Source organism: Mytilus trossulus, chromosome 5 (assembly GCF_036588685.1).
Source record: "Mytilus trossulus isolate FHL-02 chromosome 5, PNRI_Mtr1.1.1.hap1, whole genome shotgun sequence".
Classification (NCBI taxonomy): domain Eukaryota; kingdom Metazoa; phylum Mollusca; class Bivalvia; order Mytilida; family Mytilidae; genus Mytilus; species Mytilus trossulus.
This window is the reverse complement of record NC_086377.1, coordinates 35,080,100-35,097,147: the sequence shown is the minus strand read 5'-3', so window position 1 is coordinate 35,097,147 and position 17,048 is coordinate 35,080,100. Positions and strand designations below refer to the sequence as shown.

The following is a 17,048-nucleotide window of genomic DNA, read 5'->3' as shown; positions in this document are numbered from 1 at the left end:
TTTTCATTTTTTTATCGTTATAAGAGACTATAGTTATATGCTGGACTTATAAAATTAAAAAAAACGGTCAATTTAGATGAATGTTTACGTTTACATGTAATACATTGTTTTCTGATTTAGAATCATCAATGTTGCCATGTTATGACGTTTATTTATGATGTCAAGAGACCCAAGTAAATCAGTGAAAATGTTACACAAAGTTGAAAAACGCCTAACACAAATACGAACAAAAAGATCAACCACAGTTTACAAAACATAACATCGAAAACTAAAGACTGAGAAACAAAAACCCCATCAGAAACAAGGGTTGATTGCAGCATCAAATCTTGCTCATTATCGTGCACTTGATGTGTTGTTTTATCTACTGCAAGAGTTTTTGGATATTTGGATAAACGTTTAATCAAAAGTTGTAATTGACATTATTGATGCTAATGTATATAATAAGTTATATGGTTCACTACTGACCCACTTCGGATCCAGGGGATTAGTAAAAAATCCATAGGGGTAAGCCGAAGTCCAAATTTTCAATGGATTTTATTTGCTCTCTATGGTCTGTACGGGGTCAGAAGTGAGCCGTAAAACGCACGCGGGACTTTTTCTGTTCTTTTTTGTAGAACAAATAAACAATGAAACCCAACAACATCGAAAAATGACGCCAAAATTAACGTGACGTAATTAACCCCTACGGATTTATAGGGGTCACCACGTGACGGCGTTAAACCAATCTCAATGTCATAATTTACCCGTACTGCGATAAAAGATAATGGGAGATCTTGACATTCTGATTTTTCTCGGAGGTCTTTTAATGTCATATTTACTTATATTTGAACGTCTGCTTATGCTTGGATTCTTTCATAAGGTCGTATATAAATATTTGTGTTTACTTGTATTCAAAAGTTAACTGAAGCAGAATTTAAGATTTCTTGAATAACTAAGAACATAATCAGTTGCATATTAATTCTCAATTAAATATTTATTTTTCACCCTTTACATAAATCACTTTTATTTGGGAATTAGAAGATTAAGCCTTGTCCCAGGTAAAACTTAAAAAAACAAAGTGGTATAACAACTAGAATGTCCAAATTGCAATTCTTAATGAATAACACAACACAGTATACCAGATTGAAGTTTTTTTTTATTTAATTTTATACATCTTCCTGCATAAACAGATATTTTAATAGAATTACTATAAAAGCGTTACATTGCTGTCAAAAGATTAATGGATACCTTGTTATAATTATAATAAAAGACGATTGAACATTATCACAAAACACTAATTAGTTTGTTTTACAATTAATCTGTACACATTTTGACTATTGTTCATAAACTAAGCTCTACATGTATGTTTATTATATAATAAGACAAATTTAGGAAAGAAATGCTGAGTTAAAATTTTGATTGAAATTAAAACAAATAAATGAATATATTTATAAAAGTAAAGTTAGCATTCAGAAATAATTAGTATTAAACTGCATCTCTGTAATTTGTTTTTAAGAGATACACAGATAGTTTACCTTGAAATATCAAAACCAAAGCAGTCGGATAGTCAGAAATATCATTCATGATGAAACCTTTTAAATCCTTATGATATTAAAATGCAATCGTGGTACTGAATAAACTTTGTACATGATTACTTACATTCAATACATGGAACAGTTACTGCATATGTTATAATCTTTAGGGTATTCATGTTGTTTTTTCGAAACAATGCGATGTTTCTTTTAACTTGATAATAAAATTTACAAATGTAATATGTAGTTAAATGCAATTATTTTACAAAATTAACTGTAATTAATGCATTACTTTGCTAAATCCATGTAATTGTAATTGTAAATTAATGCATGGATTTGTCAAATCAATTGTAATATTATGCATTACATTGCAATGTAATTTGCCCCATGACTGGTTAAATGTCGTTAGGGACTTTAAAAGGAAAGATGAAACACCGTCAATTTTAGTGTCATTTAAACATCATTTTAGTAGACTTCAGCGAATATCGATATCCTTTCCATGTATACCATTCGATACCATCGGCAAAAGTCAAATGCGGGCCACCTAAATATGCTCCATTCAAATTTGCCCAATGACACGCATTGAACCACCACGCCCCCTTATACTTTTGTGCGCAGTCGTAGTCAGTGTATCTGTCGTTATCTCTATCTTTAGTCGAAAACATCATGCCGTTGTGGTCTCTAGTACCATTGATCGTAAGACTATCTCCTGCGAATGTAAAGGCAAAGGAATACAAATGAAAATTCACCAATACAAAACATTAATCGTTAGACTATCTCCTGCGAATGTAAACACAAAAGAATTCAAATGAAAATTCACCAATACAAAAAAAAAATAAAGACAATTGTAATGTATTTAGTAGTATCAATTATCCCTTTTTTCTATTATCTGATAAAATAGCGAGCAATTCTAAAAAAAAGACCCGATTCATGAGGGAAAAATACGTTAAAGCTTTCCATACAGGTTCCAATTTTACGTCACAGTTAATACCTTTTTATCGAACAGTGTATTACACTTAAGATCAATGCATTGCAAAATACTTTTGTTTGAAATAAAATATGCTGTACCCAACTAGTTGGTTTTATTCAAACAGAGTACAAAAGGGAACTAGTATCATTAAGGAGTCAGAGGTTATCAATTTTCAAATCTCTCAAATCGACCAAGAAGAAAAAAACAATAAAGCAAACAAAATCTGAGATTGTCCCATGAAATCCAAAAGAAGCGAGACTGGGTTCGACGTCAGGATAAACATTTTATAACCTACATACATCACCCCTGTGCAAATACATACTTAAAATTCCCAACACGTATAATTTAATGTTCACCTGCAGTTCCATTGTATCCGTCAACATTCAAAGTGTAATTTGTTGTGGCATCTCCTATACTGAAGTCACTATACTCTGCATATCTCGAATTTCCTTCAAAATCTTCAAGACAGATGTAAAGTGTTTTCTTTCCAATAGAGGTAAGAAGGTGCACATATTTATTTCCTGTTCGACAACGAAATAAAATGCAATTATTGAATTCTGTGGATTCATTAATTTTCGGGGGTATCTATTTTTGTGGATTATGGAAAACTTGCATATTCGGGATTTTACTGAAGTCTGTATTTAAAACCTTAGGAAATTGGTCATTCGTTGAACATTGAATTTCGTGGTTTACCTATACCCACGAAATTCACGAAAATTAGTATCTAACGAATAATTGTGAATCCACAGTAATAATCACGCAGCTTAACATATTCCTACCAAGTAATATGAATTCTAGACCATACGCTGAATATAGTTATCAAAGGTACCAGGATTATAATTTAGTACGCCAGACGCGCGTTTCGTCTACATAAGACTCATCAGTGACGCTCATATCAAAATATTGATGAAGCCAATCAAGTACAAAGTTGAAGTGCATTGAGGATCCAAAGTCCCAAACAGTTTTCCTAAATACGGCTAAATAAGTTCAAGGAAACACATTTAGTTGTTTTATACAGAAAACGCGGTTTTATGCAGAAAATGTTATCAGTTTCAACTAACTGCATGATTTATGCTTTACACGATTAAAGAATAAAAAACTATAAAAGTACGTGCTCATAACTTGGGACAGTCTCATACAAATGTGGCGGAGTGAAATATATGAGTGAGCACTCATACCTGTTCTAACTTTGGACAGTGGTGTATTAACATACCGGAAGAACAAGATGTAAACATTATTTGAATATAGGGTAAGCTAACGAGATCGACAAGAAGCAAAGCAAAACACGCACCCCATGTTCATTACCAAGCGAATTTGTGGAGGCCCAAAATTAGAAAAAATACAAGCACATATAAGGGATATAGTTACGATACTGTTGTCAGGTCATTAAAGATTGCTTATTTTGGCGTTAATATTGATTCACTTATAGGGTCTTTGCATCGTAACTAAACACATTTATTCAAAAACCAGTTGTTGGCATGACACGGGTTGTGTTCTTCTCATATATGTTATGCTAGTATGATACTAAACACCTAAAGGGAAGGATTCTGCCTGATATTTATATGATTAAATCATGATCTTTCAATCAGTTTAATTGAATTCTGGAGCTGGCATGTCAGTTAACTGCTAGTAGTCAGTTGTTGTTTACGTATTATTGTCATTTTGTTTATTTTCTATGATTACATTTTCTGACGTCAGACTTGTACCTATCCTGAATTGAATTTTAAATGTGCGTATTGTTATGCATTTACTTTTCTACACCGGCTTGAGGTAAAGGGGGAGGGTTTAGATCTGATAAACATGTTTAACCCCGTCGCATTTTTGCCAGTCCCAAGTCAGGAGCCTCTGGCCGTTGTTTGTCTTGTATTATTTTGATTTTAGTTTCTTGTGGAAAACCTGCTGGTGACCTTCCGCCTGGTTTTTTTCTATGGTCCGGTTGTTGTCTCTTTGACACATTCCTCATTTCAAATTCTCAATTTTACATACAATATACAATAGATCTTTAAGTGAAGGATTTAATTTAAAATACATTTTGAAACTTAATTTGTCCAGTATTGAGGTATGTTGATTTGTACAGGGTGTAGCTTGTGGATAAAAACACATAATAGAGGGTCTGAATGGGGAGTTCTTCATTTCTGTATCCTTTAATTTTTATAGTTTATTGTTCTCTATTCATCATTAGGTGTGCCTATTTTTTTCTATTCTTTGTATATTTGCACCTCATTTTTTTTCGGGCTTTTATTTTTTTGGGTAAAATTTTCTTTTTCTCTGTTTTTTAATCCTTTTTCCGCACTTTTTGTTCATTATTTTCTATTCCGTAAAACCTGTCAAGATCCTCATATTAACGTGATTAATTGGGCCAAAAACTTTGTCAATCCAAACTTTATACAAACATATGTTCCTTGTCGGCAGTCTGCGTTAGGCTCTTAAACATCACCTGTTAGAATATGCCAATAGAAATTTTCATAACAAAATAAAGAATAATAAGGATATATTTTTGAATCTCAGCATAAATGGAATAAATCTGGTCGCGCATCATAACTCTTATCAAAGAACAATATAGTGTACAGAACATGTTTGCCATTATACGGTGAAATATTATTGAGCAATGAGTTACTCTGCAATTATCTCTCAGTCTGGTACACCTGAAATAACCTACAAATTATATTATTATTGTCGGGTTGTTGTCTCTTTGACACACTCCCCATTTCCATCCTCATTTCTAATAATATACATATATACTTCCTTAGATAGTATTCAAAATTTTTGTAAGGTCCTTTGCATTGAATCAAATAACGTCATATTGACAGAAATGACATCAATTGCGTAGTTTGACAGGGTTTTCTTGTATTCATTGGACAACGTGTTTAAAATAGACCACGTAATTCACTACCGTAACGTTTATTCTTAAAAGGGTTTACCCAAAATATAGTTGTAAGATAGATTATCAGCTTAATAAGAAGCAATTGAAATTTTCACCATTTGAATCAACTTTAATCGTCTCCAACTTGAGTAACATTTGAAAGAAATGTTATATCGGGTTACCTATCTAGCTATTTTATAACATAAAAGGTACATATTTGTCTGCCTCAGGATACGTATTACGACAAACAATGATTTTCGAGGCAGATAATTTTGCATTAGGTACTATTTCTATACTAAAAATATGTAGTACTGGAAATTTACTTAATAATCAGTACTATTTTGTGACTTTAAAATTATTGTAATATTTAGGTACCTGTATTTTACAGTACTTAACTTGTACTTGAAATTTATGTATTACAGATTTTTGGTTACTTCTGTTACATTTTCAGCATTTTGAAAGTTTTTCTATTTCAAATGTCTTAAAATTATCATTTTCAAACATGGAATATTGTATTATTTCTGTACCAAAATATTTAGTACAAATCAAGTACTGTAATAAACAAGTACCTTACTATTACAATAATTTTTAAGTAAAAAATTAATCCAAAATATTAAAAGTAAATTTTTAATACAACAATTTTTAGGACAGAAAATCAAAGGCTTATCTAATATATACTATTTCTGATTTTGTTCAGACAAGTAACAATCAAAGTATATAAATTCTAAGAATACTGTATTTTGGAAAGTTTATAAAGACTGAGATGAAATTGCTATCACAAACAATGATGAAAGAAAAGTTAAAACAAAAACTTTTAAGGTGGTACCTAACACTACAGGGAGATAACTCTGTAATATCAGCTTAACGATTTAATTACGTTGTTTTGTGAAGGCAATATAAAGCTTCACAATGATCAAAATTAGTGTATGTCTAACTGCTATATAACCAGTTTATTTTTTGTGATAAAACGCTTGGTTCAAATTTTTTGATTTTTTTTATATTTTTGTAAAAGGGTCAAAGTAAATAATTTGTCAAAATTTTATGAACATTAAACGAGCCAAATTAATTTTAGTGAAAGTGTTGGGTACCATCTTAAGCAGATATTCAAAAAGAAATTTACCCAACCAAAATTCTGTTTCCAAATTTCCGAATCCTATCTCAAACTCAAACCATCCCTGATAAAAGTCGATCGTTCCATCTGTTCTCCTTTGGAAAACCTGTTAATATGAAGAAGTAGTAAATACATTAAAGCAACATAATTTAAATATCTTATTTTTTTCGATTTAGCAGACAAATTATGGTAGCACTCGGTAAAAGTGTCGCTATCGGTAATAGCACAAAGATGATAACTAAAAGTGTAAAATATAATTTTTAGTGGTTATTCAACATGTCAACTCTGTTGGTACACTTTTGGTGTAAAGAAGTTTTTTTATTTAATGAAATGTACGTGTATTTTTGTTTGTTATTGATGTAGGATGTATTTAATATTCATATGAATGGAATGATTGTAACTGGCAATCATAGAACAAACATTTTACAAAATATCGAAAAAAAGTATGAACGAATAAAAAGAGACACTAAGTGACACATGCTATTTTTTGACATACCAAACGTTTTGTTCAGACGAACATGATAGAAATTATAAGTCTTTTCGTCGGGTTTCTTTTTTGTGTTTATAATGTATTTGTTAGTTAATTTTATATTTAAGAGTTTTGAATGTCCGAATGGTATCTTCCGTCTTTTTCTTGTTTACTTCAGAATAGTTGTAATTTATACTTACAGTCCATCCTGGTCCAGCTGTATCCATGTCACAATAAACATCAAACTGTTCATCTGTTGGGTATATGGTATATACCCCTGATAAACTTCCAGGGTGGATGTCATTGCAGTCACGTGGGCGTAGATCTATTAAACAATATATCATAAGATCAATTATCTCATTATAGGGTAGTTTTATATTCTCATAAAAAAGATGACCATATGTTAAATATTTGAACAACATCAATATATTGTTTTGACAAAACAAAAACTGAATCAAACGTTGTTGAGTTATAACTTTTCACGTGCTCTTAATTGCTCTTTTTGAAAATATGACATTTACTCTGCATTTGCAATAACCATTCTCATTTTCAGCATCAGATTAAGAGTAATCATACACAAATTGCAGTTTTGCACTTGATCCAAGACAGAAAATCTTTTCAGGTAACTAATCATTATTGCCGCCCCTGTTTATCGTTGTTTTAATGTATGCTTTTGTTTTTTTTACCATTGATGGCATAAGATATTAATTTGCGTTTTGACGAGAACAGGGTGAAAATTTATTCCATTGCGATATTTATTTACCGAAATATGCAATCGTTATGGGCAGGCAAAAAAGAAGGTAACTAAGGAGTGGAGATTTATTTCCCCGAGGGTATCACAAGCCAATCAGTAAGCACTTTTTGTGCTTTTTGTGCTGACATGAATTGTCATTGATATGGTTATATTAAAATATTTACAGTACTGTTGACACATTTTTAATTATTTGAAATACTAAGGGTTTTCTACCTTAGAAATAGATAACCTCAGCTGTATTTGGCAAAACTTTTAGAAATTTTGGTCCTCAATGCTCTTCAACTCCGTACTTTATTTGGCCTTTTTTTACTTTTTTTGGATTCGAGCGTCAATCACTGGTGAGTCTTTTGTAGACGAAACGCGCGTCTGTTGTATACACTAAATTTTGTCCTGGTATCTATGGTGAGTTTATGCGCAAAGTGATGGGTTTGGCTATGGAAAGTTTTTTTATTGTTTTCATTAAATAATTTCACCTGAGAAAATCAAGGTTCTATGTATATCCTACAGCAAACTATATCGAACTGCTAATGAAAATATAAGTAGACAACGTGTCCATTTGACACATATGATGCACTCGATTGCATATAAGAATACGAAAGGACATGACTCAAGAACGGCTTAATCTTGAACATGCTGCACTTGACAGTTTTTACGAGATCATTTAAAGCTTTTTTGATACTTTTTGTCGTTGGCTAATCCGAAGAACCAGCAATGCAAAGTATATAAGAAAACACAGAACAATAATTTAAAACAAAAGTATGTGTTTCAATATATATGTTTAATATTAATGCTGGTGGAAGTTAAGTAAATTCGTGAGATATATCTTGGCAGATTGCTAATTTTTCCTCAACATATTTGTTAGCAAGAACAATAAGAGAACATAAAACAATCATGTCACCGTTAGTGAATATTACCTAGAAAGACATATGAATTAATTCTACTGTTCTAATGTGTTGTTTTAAAATACGTTCAGATAACAAAATATTCGAAAAGAGAAAATATGGTAAATAAAAACATGAGATTACATTTAAATTAACAAATCGAAGTATTGATATCATTCATGTACTTGTAACTTTCCTTTGCGTTTTCTTTAGTAAACATACCTGATAAGTCTCTGTGAATAAGAGTGGTTTCTGTATTTGAAACATCGATTAAAAGAGAGAAACAAGACGTATACAGCATACACATATCCGTTACTGTATCATAACTTGCGACACAAATTTCATCGTTATTAAGAAGCCGTAGACTACATTCTATGAGAGATATTTCTTCTTTGTATACTTTAGTAGGACTTCCAGCTAATGATATATTGATGTTCTTGTCCATCAGGAACTTTCCCTTTTGAATCTCAGCATAAATGGAATATATCTGGTCGCAAATCATAACTCTCATCAAAGAATAATATAGTGTACAGAACATGTTTGCCATTATACGGTGAAATATTATTTAGCGATGAGTTACTCTTGATAAAAGATCTACAAGTTTCTCTTACTCTGGTACACCTGAAATAACCTAAGAATTATATTATCCAATTATGTTAAAAAATGCTTGGAATTGTAAACGGTTCATTAACTAGGATAATAATTATTATATAGACCTCAGAATGTTCATTGTACATGTCCATTCATAAGTTGTTCCATAACATAGTGTATAAAATGTCATGTATCTACTCTAAGCTTAAAAAACAAAAATATTTCATAAGTTCCAGTAGACAACAGAGAACAAGTATTATTTTACCTTACATGCTCGCTTATATATATTATTAGAAGTGGGAGTAGCAAAGTTAGCCAATCAGCCAATAAAAGACAAATTATTAGAAGCGGGTGGAGCAAAGTTAGTCAATCAGTCAATAAAACACAAATTATCAGAAGCGGGAGGAGCAGAGTTAGTCAATGAGTCAATAAAACACAAATTATTAGAAGTGGGAGGAGAAAAGATAGTCAATCTGTCAATAAAACACAAATTATAACAAGTGGGAGGAGCAAAATTAGTCATAACACGTTTTTGACTATCATAGTAAGTGCATTCTTTATATTCATTTAATCGTGATTTGAAAAAATCAAACTAAGCTGATGCCTAAGGGGGGGGGGGGCGACAGGTACCAAAGGGACATACACATTCATCAGTCGAAAATAAACTGACAAGGTCACGGATAGAAAAGAAAATAGACCAAAAGACAAGCGATAGTAAACAAAACACGACATAGAAAACTAAAGACTGAGCAACAAGAACCACATCAAAAACTAGAGTGATCTCAGTAAGTATTACCTCGGGCTCCACTGGCACATGTAATGCACTAAAGCGTTGGTCAAAGCATGCCATTTTCAAATTACATGCCTCCAGTTATACGTCTATCTTAAACACACGTTAATTCACCGTTTCAGAATCTAATGCATCCTGGGTAAACTTTTCAAAAGCGTACACCAAAGCGTTTTGATTGGTTTAAAACGTTATAAACAATGGAAATTCAACCAATGACGTAACGTTATTTTCACTTTTTGGTACGAACAATGAAATTACCCATGATGCTTTAGATTCTGAAACGGCCAATTGTTGTACAGTGCTTAAGTATTGACATTGGCTATAATGAAATTACGGAATAAAAGACTTTATGAAGTGTTTGAATGGTTCTTTAAACTGATTGGAAAATTACAATTGTGTTCTGTTCTCTCCCTCTTAAACACTAATTGCGACTAAATCCATAATATCAACACATGTATATATCTGCATAAGAAGGACTGTCTTTTGCACATACACCAGCGTGTGAGATAATATTGAACAATTTACACTAAAGCACCCAAGCGATAGATAAACCAATCATTAGGTCAAGGAAAGTAAAAAGAAAAGAAATGAAACAAACAAGCAAAGAAGAAAAGAAAAAAAATCATCAAAGAAAACCTACAACAAAACATAACAAAACAAAATCTAACATTATAAATTTAATCAATTGAAACTTTTCAGAACTTATTTCAAGAACAAAATTCCGAAGAGAAACCTTATAAATACAGGAAGATGTGATGTGAGTGACAATGAGACAACTCTCCATCCAGTTCACAATTTGAAAAAGTAAACCATTATAGGTCAAAGTTGGGTCTGCAACAAGGAGTCTTGGCTTACACAAACACCGACAAGTTTGAGCTTTCAAAAAGCTGTGGACTGCTTCGCTCTATCCCCATTTAAGATTATGTTTGTCGATGTGGATTGTTTATTTAGTATCGGAAAACGTATGTTTTAGATATTGATTGATATCAGATATATTTTACTTTAAGAGTGTGCGTTTTACACCCATGCTTTTAACATTTTGTTCACTTTACTGGTTGAAAATTAAAACATATACAAATAGACACGATTCTGGAGGTGTGCCTCTCTCGGGTGAGCCTAGATTGGCGTAAGTTATAAAATACAGATAATGCATTGTTATAAAACATTATTTTGCAAAACAAATCGTGCATATTGCAGATTAACAAAGCAAACGAGTATCAATAATTTATATTTCAAAATTGAATTTCAGTATGCAATATATGCGCAACATAAATAAATGACCGTCGGAATTATCCAGAGACGAGAAGAGTCTGAAATTCTTTTTCTCATTTAAGCCAATAGCTATAATAATTGCTGTTTATCAGCCGGTTCATAAAGCCACCATTCAGAATCTATATGTAAATAAGTAATTATTTCAAGATGGCGTGTATTTCGACTGAAACTAATATCTCCGCACCGTGATGCGAAGTAAAAATCATCCCAGAACAACGGTTTATACTTTCAAACTCTATCACAAATCAAGAATATCTTTTATCCTAAGCCTAAGCAGAAAGGTGTTTAATTCAGTTTAAACTTATTTTCAACTAATTGATCAAGAGTATACAATAATAAAACTGCAAACCAATAATATTGACATCTAACCAGGTATTTTAATAATGTATTTTAAAACTATTTCACATCAGAACCAATATCCAAAAAACAACAGTTTTTTAAATTTTGATATGTCTGACATGAATACAGTGGGATTTCCCAGTGGGATTTCCAGTGACACTAGAACAATAGAAAAGTCACTCTTCTTATGAAAGAGATAGAAAAGGTCTAAAAACAGGAGAGACAATTTACGCATAAAACTCGATATGCATAGGGATGAATATCTCTTAAAACACAAAACCATTATATAACTTTTATACAACCACTATAAATAAAGTATATGTTAAAGCTAAATGTGTTAATATATGATTTTTTAATTGCCAAACATGCTGTTAATTGAACAACCTATTGTTCAACATAGGGGTGTGTAAAAAACTGCCACATTTGACTGCATATTTTTCTTTTTTTTTGAAAAAAATATGTATCAAACCTTAATAATTTAGCTTTCTGGGTATCCAATTTTTAACGTGTTCCGAAATGTAGTTTCGTCACAAGAATTTTTCAAAGTTGTGTCATTTTGTCTATATGAAAGTCGGTAAATTCGTATGATCGAGCACACCGACAAGTATATCGTTGGGACAACTCGATATAATGTAATCAATATACGTGAAAGATTACCTAATGTGAAGTTTATCAAAATCATCATAACATAATTGATCAACACATTATGTTTGAACAACATGAGTCCTACAATATAAGATTTAAAGGTGCATATCATTTACATTCAACGTTTTTATTGGATTTTTTTTTACTACAATGTAACCTCGAGGTTGAAACGTTGATAGTAAAAAAAATCCCAGAAATTTTTTGAATGATATTGTAAATGATATGAACCTTCGAATTCTTATAAAATCGGAATAGAAAATATGTGATCCGAATTAACCATGCACGTGTGTTACAGAAGATTATGAACTTTTATGATGTACAGGGGGTAAGGGTTTTTCTTAAACAATATTATGATCCCAAATTTGATGAATTTTGTTGGCAATACTTTAATATACACACTACATATAACAAAGTATATATTAAATCTCAATGTATTATTATTAGGAAATATGTTTGACTCGGTAAAAAAAAAATCTTCCCCCTCCCCCGTATTGCATGTAATGGTTTAAACCTAAAGGATTCGCACTAACTGCCTAAAAGAGGTCCGCTCCAGTCTTGAATCAGTGATTTTGTTTATCATAAACAAAATATTGTCTCACACTGAAAGGGGCAGCCGGGCAACATGCACAGCCAGGATTGTCAAAACAACTAAGATTTACAAAAATGATTACAAACAAAAACCATCAGTTGGACAATCTTACTGGAATCTGATTATCTCTATTGATAAATAATGCAACACTAATGACACATTTAAGTTTTGGAATGATTTTATTCACAAAGAATGTTTCTCATTGGTATACATTTCTATGCTCTTGTCTTTTCAGAGTTTATATTGGAAATTAAAAATTGCTGCATGAAAGACACTAGCTCCACATTCCTATGCATATGATTTTATATGTATGAGAATCATTCCATAAAATATCCGTTTGCATGATATCCTTTCAATGCATGACACTGTCTAGTGGTTTTTCTGCCACAATTACAAGGAAAACCTGGCTAAACTTGTGCTAAATCAAACACTTGAATCTTACATCGCTATTGATGTTAAGCAATTATTTAAAGGGCCATCCGGAACTGTTGGGTTTTATGACAGTCTTCCTTCCATACACACCATCGCTGCAAAATAATTTGAACATTCAATTAGATGATTATAATATTATTTGGCAATCCAAAGAGAACCTGAAAACATCAGACCACAATAAACAGAGACCCCAAAAAAAGCCAATTTTACTTTACAATGAAATTGAAAAAGTAGTTAGTTACATGTCAAATCATCTTTTGGCTGTCGACAAAAAATAAATAAAATCTAAATTTCGTAGCATTTTACCCCCCCCCCCCCCCTCTTTTTAACTGAATTTGTTCAAGGTATGGTGGTTTTACCCCTTTTCAGATTTCAGTATGTCATGTTGTATATCTTTTATAAATTAGATGAATTTCTAGCAAGTTTCTACGATATTCTTTATCATTTGACAAAATAGTATGCATCTGAATTAAATTGTTTACTATTTGAAAAGGGCGCCTTCTTTTACTTTAATTTACTTCCCTTTATTTCACATAGCAACAAATATTAAAAACTGCCACATTTGACTGCATATCAATTTTTTTCCCCAAAAAAAATATATGTCAAGCAGCATAATTAACTTTACAAATTGGGAGAAAATCAAGATGTTCCGACTATAGGTTAGTATTAAAAAAAAATAATGAAAGGTTGGCATGATTCCAGGTTTGAACCCTGACGACCCTTAAAATCGAAAATTCACTTATTTACCTATCATATGAAGATACGATGATGTGATAAACTTAACAATTAATAATTTACCTGGTGCATTATCATATTCACATTGCGTTGACACGTCTCAGTTCGTCTGTGTTAGCTCATTTCACGCTCGTAAACAATGTACACCATTTTCCGCTATTCTTTACCGATTACCTCTAGTCAGAAGAGCCCACTGTTTACAGGGGCGATAATATTTTGTCACCAGTTCACGCACTGAATATGATACCATAAACTTGAAAATGAAGACAGAAATCTCCATTTCTAAATAATATTCTACAAATGTTTTAGTATACAAAATGTATATACATACTGTCCAGATATGATGTCTATAATAATTGTTATGTTTGGTGGTTTAAACTCATCGAGATCATTTTTCATTTTTTAAATAATAAATAACACCAATAAAAACTGTCCGCCATAAAAAAAAAAAAAAAAGACCAAAAGCGGTGCTTAAAAGTGGCGTTTAAACACCAAAAATCAAAAATCAAATTTATTTTTTAGATACATTATTTGTTAAAGACACTTCTTCAATCCTTGTTAGATATTGAATGATGACAAGCAAAATAACCTTAATGACAGATAATGCATATTCAGTCCAAATTTAAAGTATTATTTTACTGTTGTGTTGAAAAGTAAAACAAATATGACAAATACACTAACATTTTCGTTAAACCTATTAAAAACAGTTCTTAAGTCTTAATTGATAAAAAAAAATGTCTACCTTTATCTTGACCGAAGGTAATGAACACGCACCAAACGTCACAACTCGGAGAAGCGGAGTCACCCGAGGATTGCCGAGTGGAACAAGTACGGTACTTTCATGTATGCTTCCTTTTTCTCATTTCACAGACAATTGTATTTTTAACTGGCTTATATATTGATGTCTGAAACAGTTAATTGTTTTATAATCAAAGACATTTTAAACAGATGACGTTAGCATCTCATAAAATTATTTCTTTGGGTAATAAATTTCACGATAAGGCCTCATTAAGTGTTTTTCAATCGTCTATAACAAAAAGTTATTGCCCATAGAACAAGCTGCAATGAGTTTTGATGGGATTTACGCGGTAGGGGGTAATTGGGAAAAAGTGAAGAATAAAGGACAAACAGTATAAAATATGGAGAATAATATAATACGGACATATAAAGAATATAGAATGATTGAAGAGAGAGAAACATGACCTCAGAATGCAGAAATGAAGGACCCCCGACCCTCTACCATCCAAATACCGGCATTAATATTTCATAATTTTCTTTAGGATTTAGAACATTGTACATCCATATTGCTTTAGGAGATCCGTTGTTAAGGAAATCAACAAACTAGTTTAACCCCGCCAATTCTTCGTCAATGTCCCAAGTCAGGTTATCGTTTCACAAAAGATCGTAAATCGTACGATTTCCGACTTCTCGTAGGATATGTTACCGACCAAGTTTACGAAGACTGTAACTCCGTTGTAAAAATGTCGTTTGTTTCTGTACACTAGTAAAAAATGTATCATGTGTGTTTTTCTTTCACTGTTTTTCACATAAATCAGGTCGTTAGTAATAGGGTATAGAAATATGGTCACCTCTGGACTTCTTATAATCGACAGTAAACCTCATTTTAAGAGGTCCGTTTTGGTAGCTGGATGTATAAATACGCAGTCCGTCAGTTAGGAATGGAGAATAGGGCGAGTTCCGCGCACGCTTTACATTAAAGAATCATTACAAAAGTTTGAGCTTCTCAAAAAGCTGTGGCCTGCTTCGCTCTATCATAATTTTAGGTAATATGCTAAAAAGGCAGGATGACAATTTATGTAAAAAAAGTCAGGATAAATTTAAAAAAAAGGCAGGATAGAATGAAGTGAAAAATATAAAGGCAGAACAGAGATTTCAACTAAAAAAATGCAGAACAATTTTCTTTATCCTAGCCCTCCCTCTCCCCAAAATCAAAGAGTTATGTTTAAACCCAATCTAATTAAAAACCGATCTCTTATCGCTCCCGTTTCCTGATATGTCGCGTGGGAGATCTAACGAAATCCGCTTTGAGGTCACTTGTGAGTGACCTCGAATGTATTTCTTTTTCGACCAGTGCAAATGAGTCTTGGACGATCTTGAAAGTTTATCGTGAGGTAAAGGGATGTAATTCATTTTATTTACGTAAGTCCAAATAATTCATAAACTTTTTTGATTGGCTTATTAATAGGTCGTCAATTCATTTGTATATCATTATAAATTCATAACTTCCAGTTCACTCACATGTGACCTCAAAGCGGGTTTTGTTAGATCTCCCACGCGACATTTCAGAAAATGGGAGCGATGAGAGATCGGTTTTTAAGTTATAGATAATGCATATTTTAAGGTTTTTCTTGTCGTAGAACACCCCGAGGGGTGTCAGGATTGATCAAATGAAAGACCGACCGGAGGGAGGTCTTTCTTTGAACAATCCTGACACCCCGAGGTGTGTTCTACGACAAGAAAAACCTTAAATTATGCATTATCTGACTTATATACCGTCAAAAAATATTTATTTTATAAAGATTTGTAAAATTTAGTATCCTTTTTTACCGGCAACACTAGAGTGGGATATTCCTTTCTAATGCGTTCAGGTTTTAATACGCCCTGCGGCTCATTTAAAATGTGAAATAAAACTCACTAAATAATTTAGATATAAACCTTTAAAAAATTGTTATCCCTACACAATAAAAATATTACTGTAACTGCATGAAGTAAGACACAAATGTATTGTTACCATCCGATAACGGTGTATGACAAATACAAGACACATTGTAAGTTATTTATTGTATCACTTAGCTTATGGAAAAGGGGGAGGGGGTATGTTTTTTTTCTCTTTTTGTTATGTTATTTCTATCGTGGAAAAGTTGTTATTTATTTTACCATTTTACTTGAATCGAATGAAAAATTCAGAAAGATTGTCTTTCGAAAAGCAATACGTTTTATGAAAAGATAATCAGGATAAAATTATATACCCTCCCTACCGACCCTTTCGTGAGTTACGTTAATGTTATTCAATTATTCAATCGAATATAAGATTATTTTATTAGTTAGTCATTTGATAGAGTAAAAGATATACAT

General features: G+C 31.9%; 1 protein-coding gene and 1 long non-coding RNA gene across 3 annotated transcripts; both read right to left on the bottom strand.

Moving 5' to 3' along the window:
* Positions 1-1,236: 1,236 nt before the first annotated feature.
* On the bottom strand, positions 1,237-9,796 carry LOC134718792 (microfibril-associated glycoprotein 4-like). 2 transcript variants are annotated; one of them, XM_063581519.1, is made up of 5 exons: positions 8,782-9,795; positions 7,125-7,249; positions 6,465-6,561; positions 2,838-3,002; positions 1,237-2,220 (listed from the first exon to the last, which is right to left on the bottom strand). In XM_063581519.1, exons 1-5 carry the CDS (start codon positions 9,104-9,106, stop codon positions 1,961-1,963), a joined length of 972 nt encoding a protein of 323 aa, XP_063437589.1. In that variant the 5' UTR covers positions 9,107-9,795; the 3' UTR covers positions 1,237-1,960. The 2 variants fall into 2 exon arrangements, with proteins under 2 accessions (XP_063437589.1, XP_063437590.1); XM_063581520.1 differs by lacking the exon at positions 2,838-3,002 and having other exon boundaries at positions 8,782-9,796.
* A 3,149-nt stretch (positions 9,797-12,945) lies between these two features.
* Positions 12,946-14,392, bottom strand: LOC134719608 (uncharacterized). The gene is made up of 2 exons (XR_010107630.1): positions 14,016-14,392; positions 12,946-13,312 (listed from the first exon to the last, which is right to left on the bottom strand). It is a non-coding gene; the product is annotated as an uncharacterized LOC134719608 (long non-coding RNA).
* Between the last annotated feature and the right edge of the window lie 2,656 nt (positions 14,393-17,048).

Coding starts and splice junctions, on each gene's coding strand:
- LOC134718792 (XM_063581519.1), bottom strand. CDS start 9,106: ATGGCAAACATGTTCTGTACACTATATTATTCTTTGATGAGAGTTATG. Junction 7,250..8,781: donor TATTCACAGAGACTTATCAG/GTATGTTTACTA, acceptor ATTGTTTAATAG/ATCTACGCCCACGTGACTGC. Junction 6,562..7,124: donor CAGCTGGACCAGGATGGACT/GTAAGTATAAAT, acceptor TCATATTAACAG/GTTTTCCAAAGGAGAACAGA.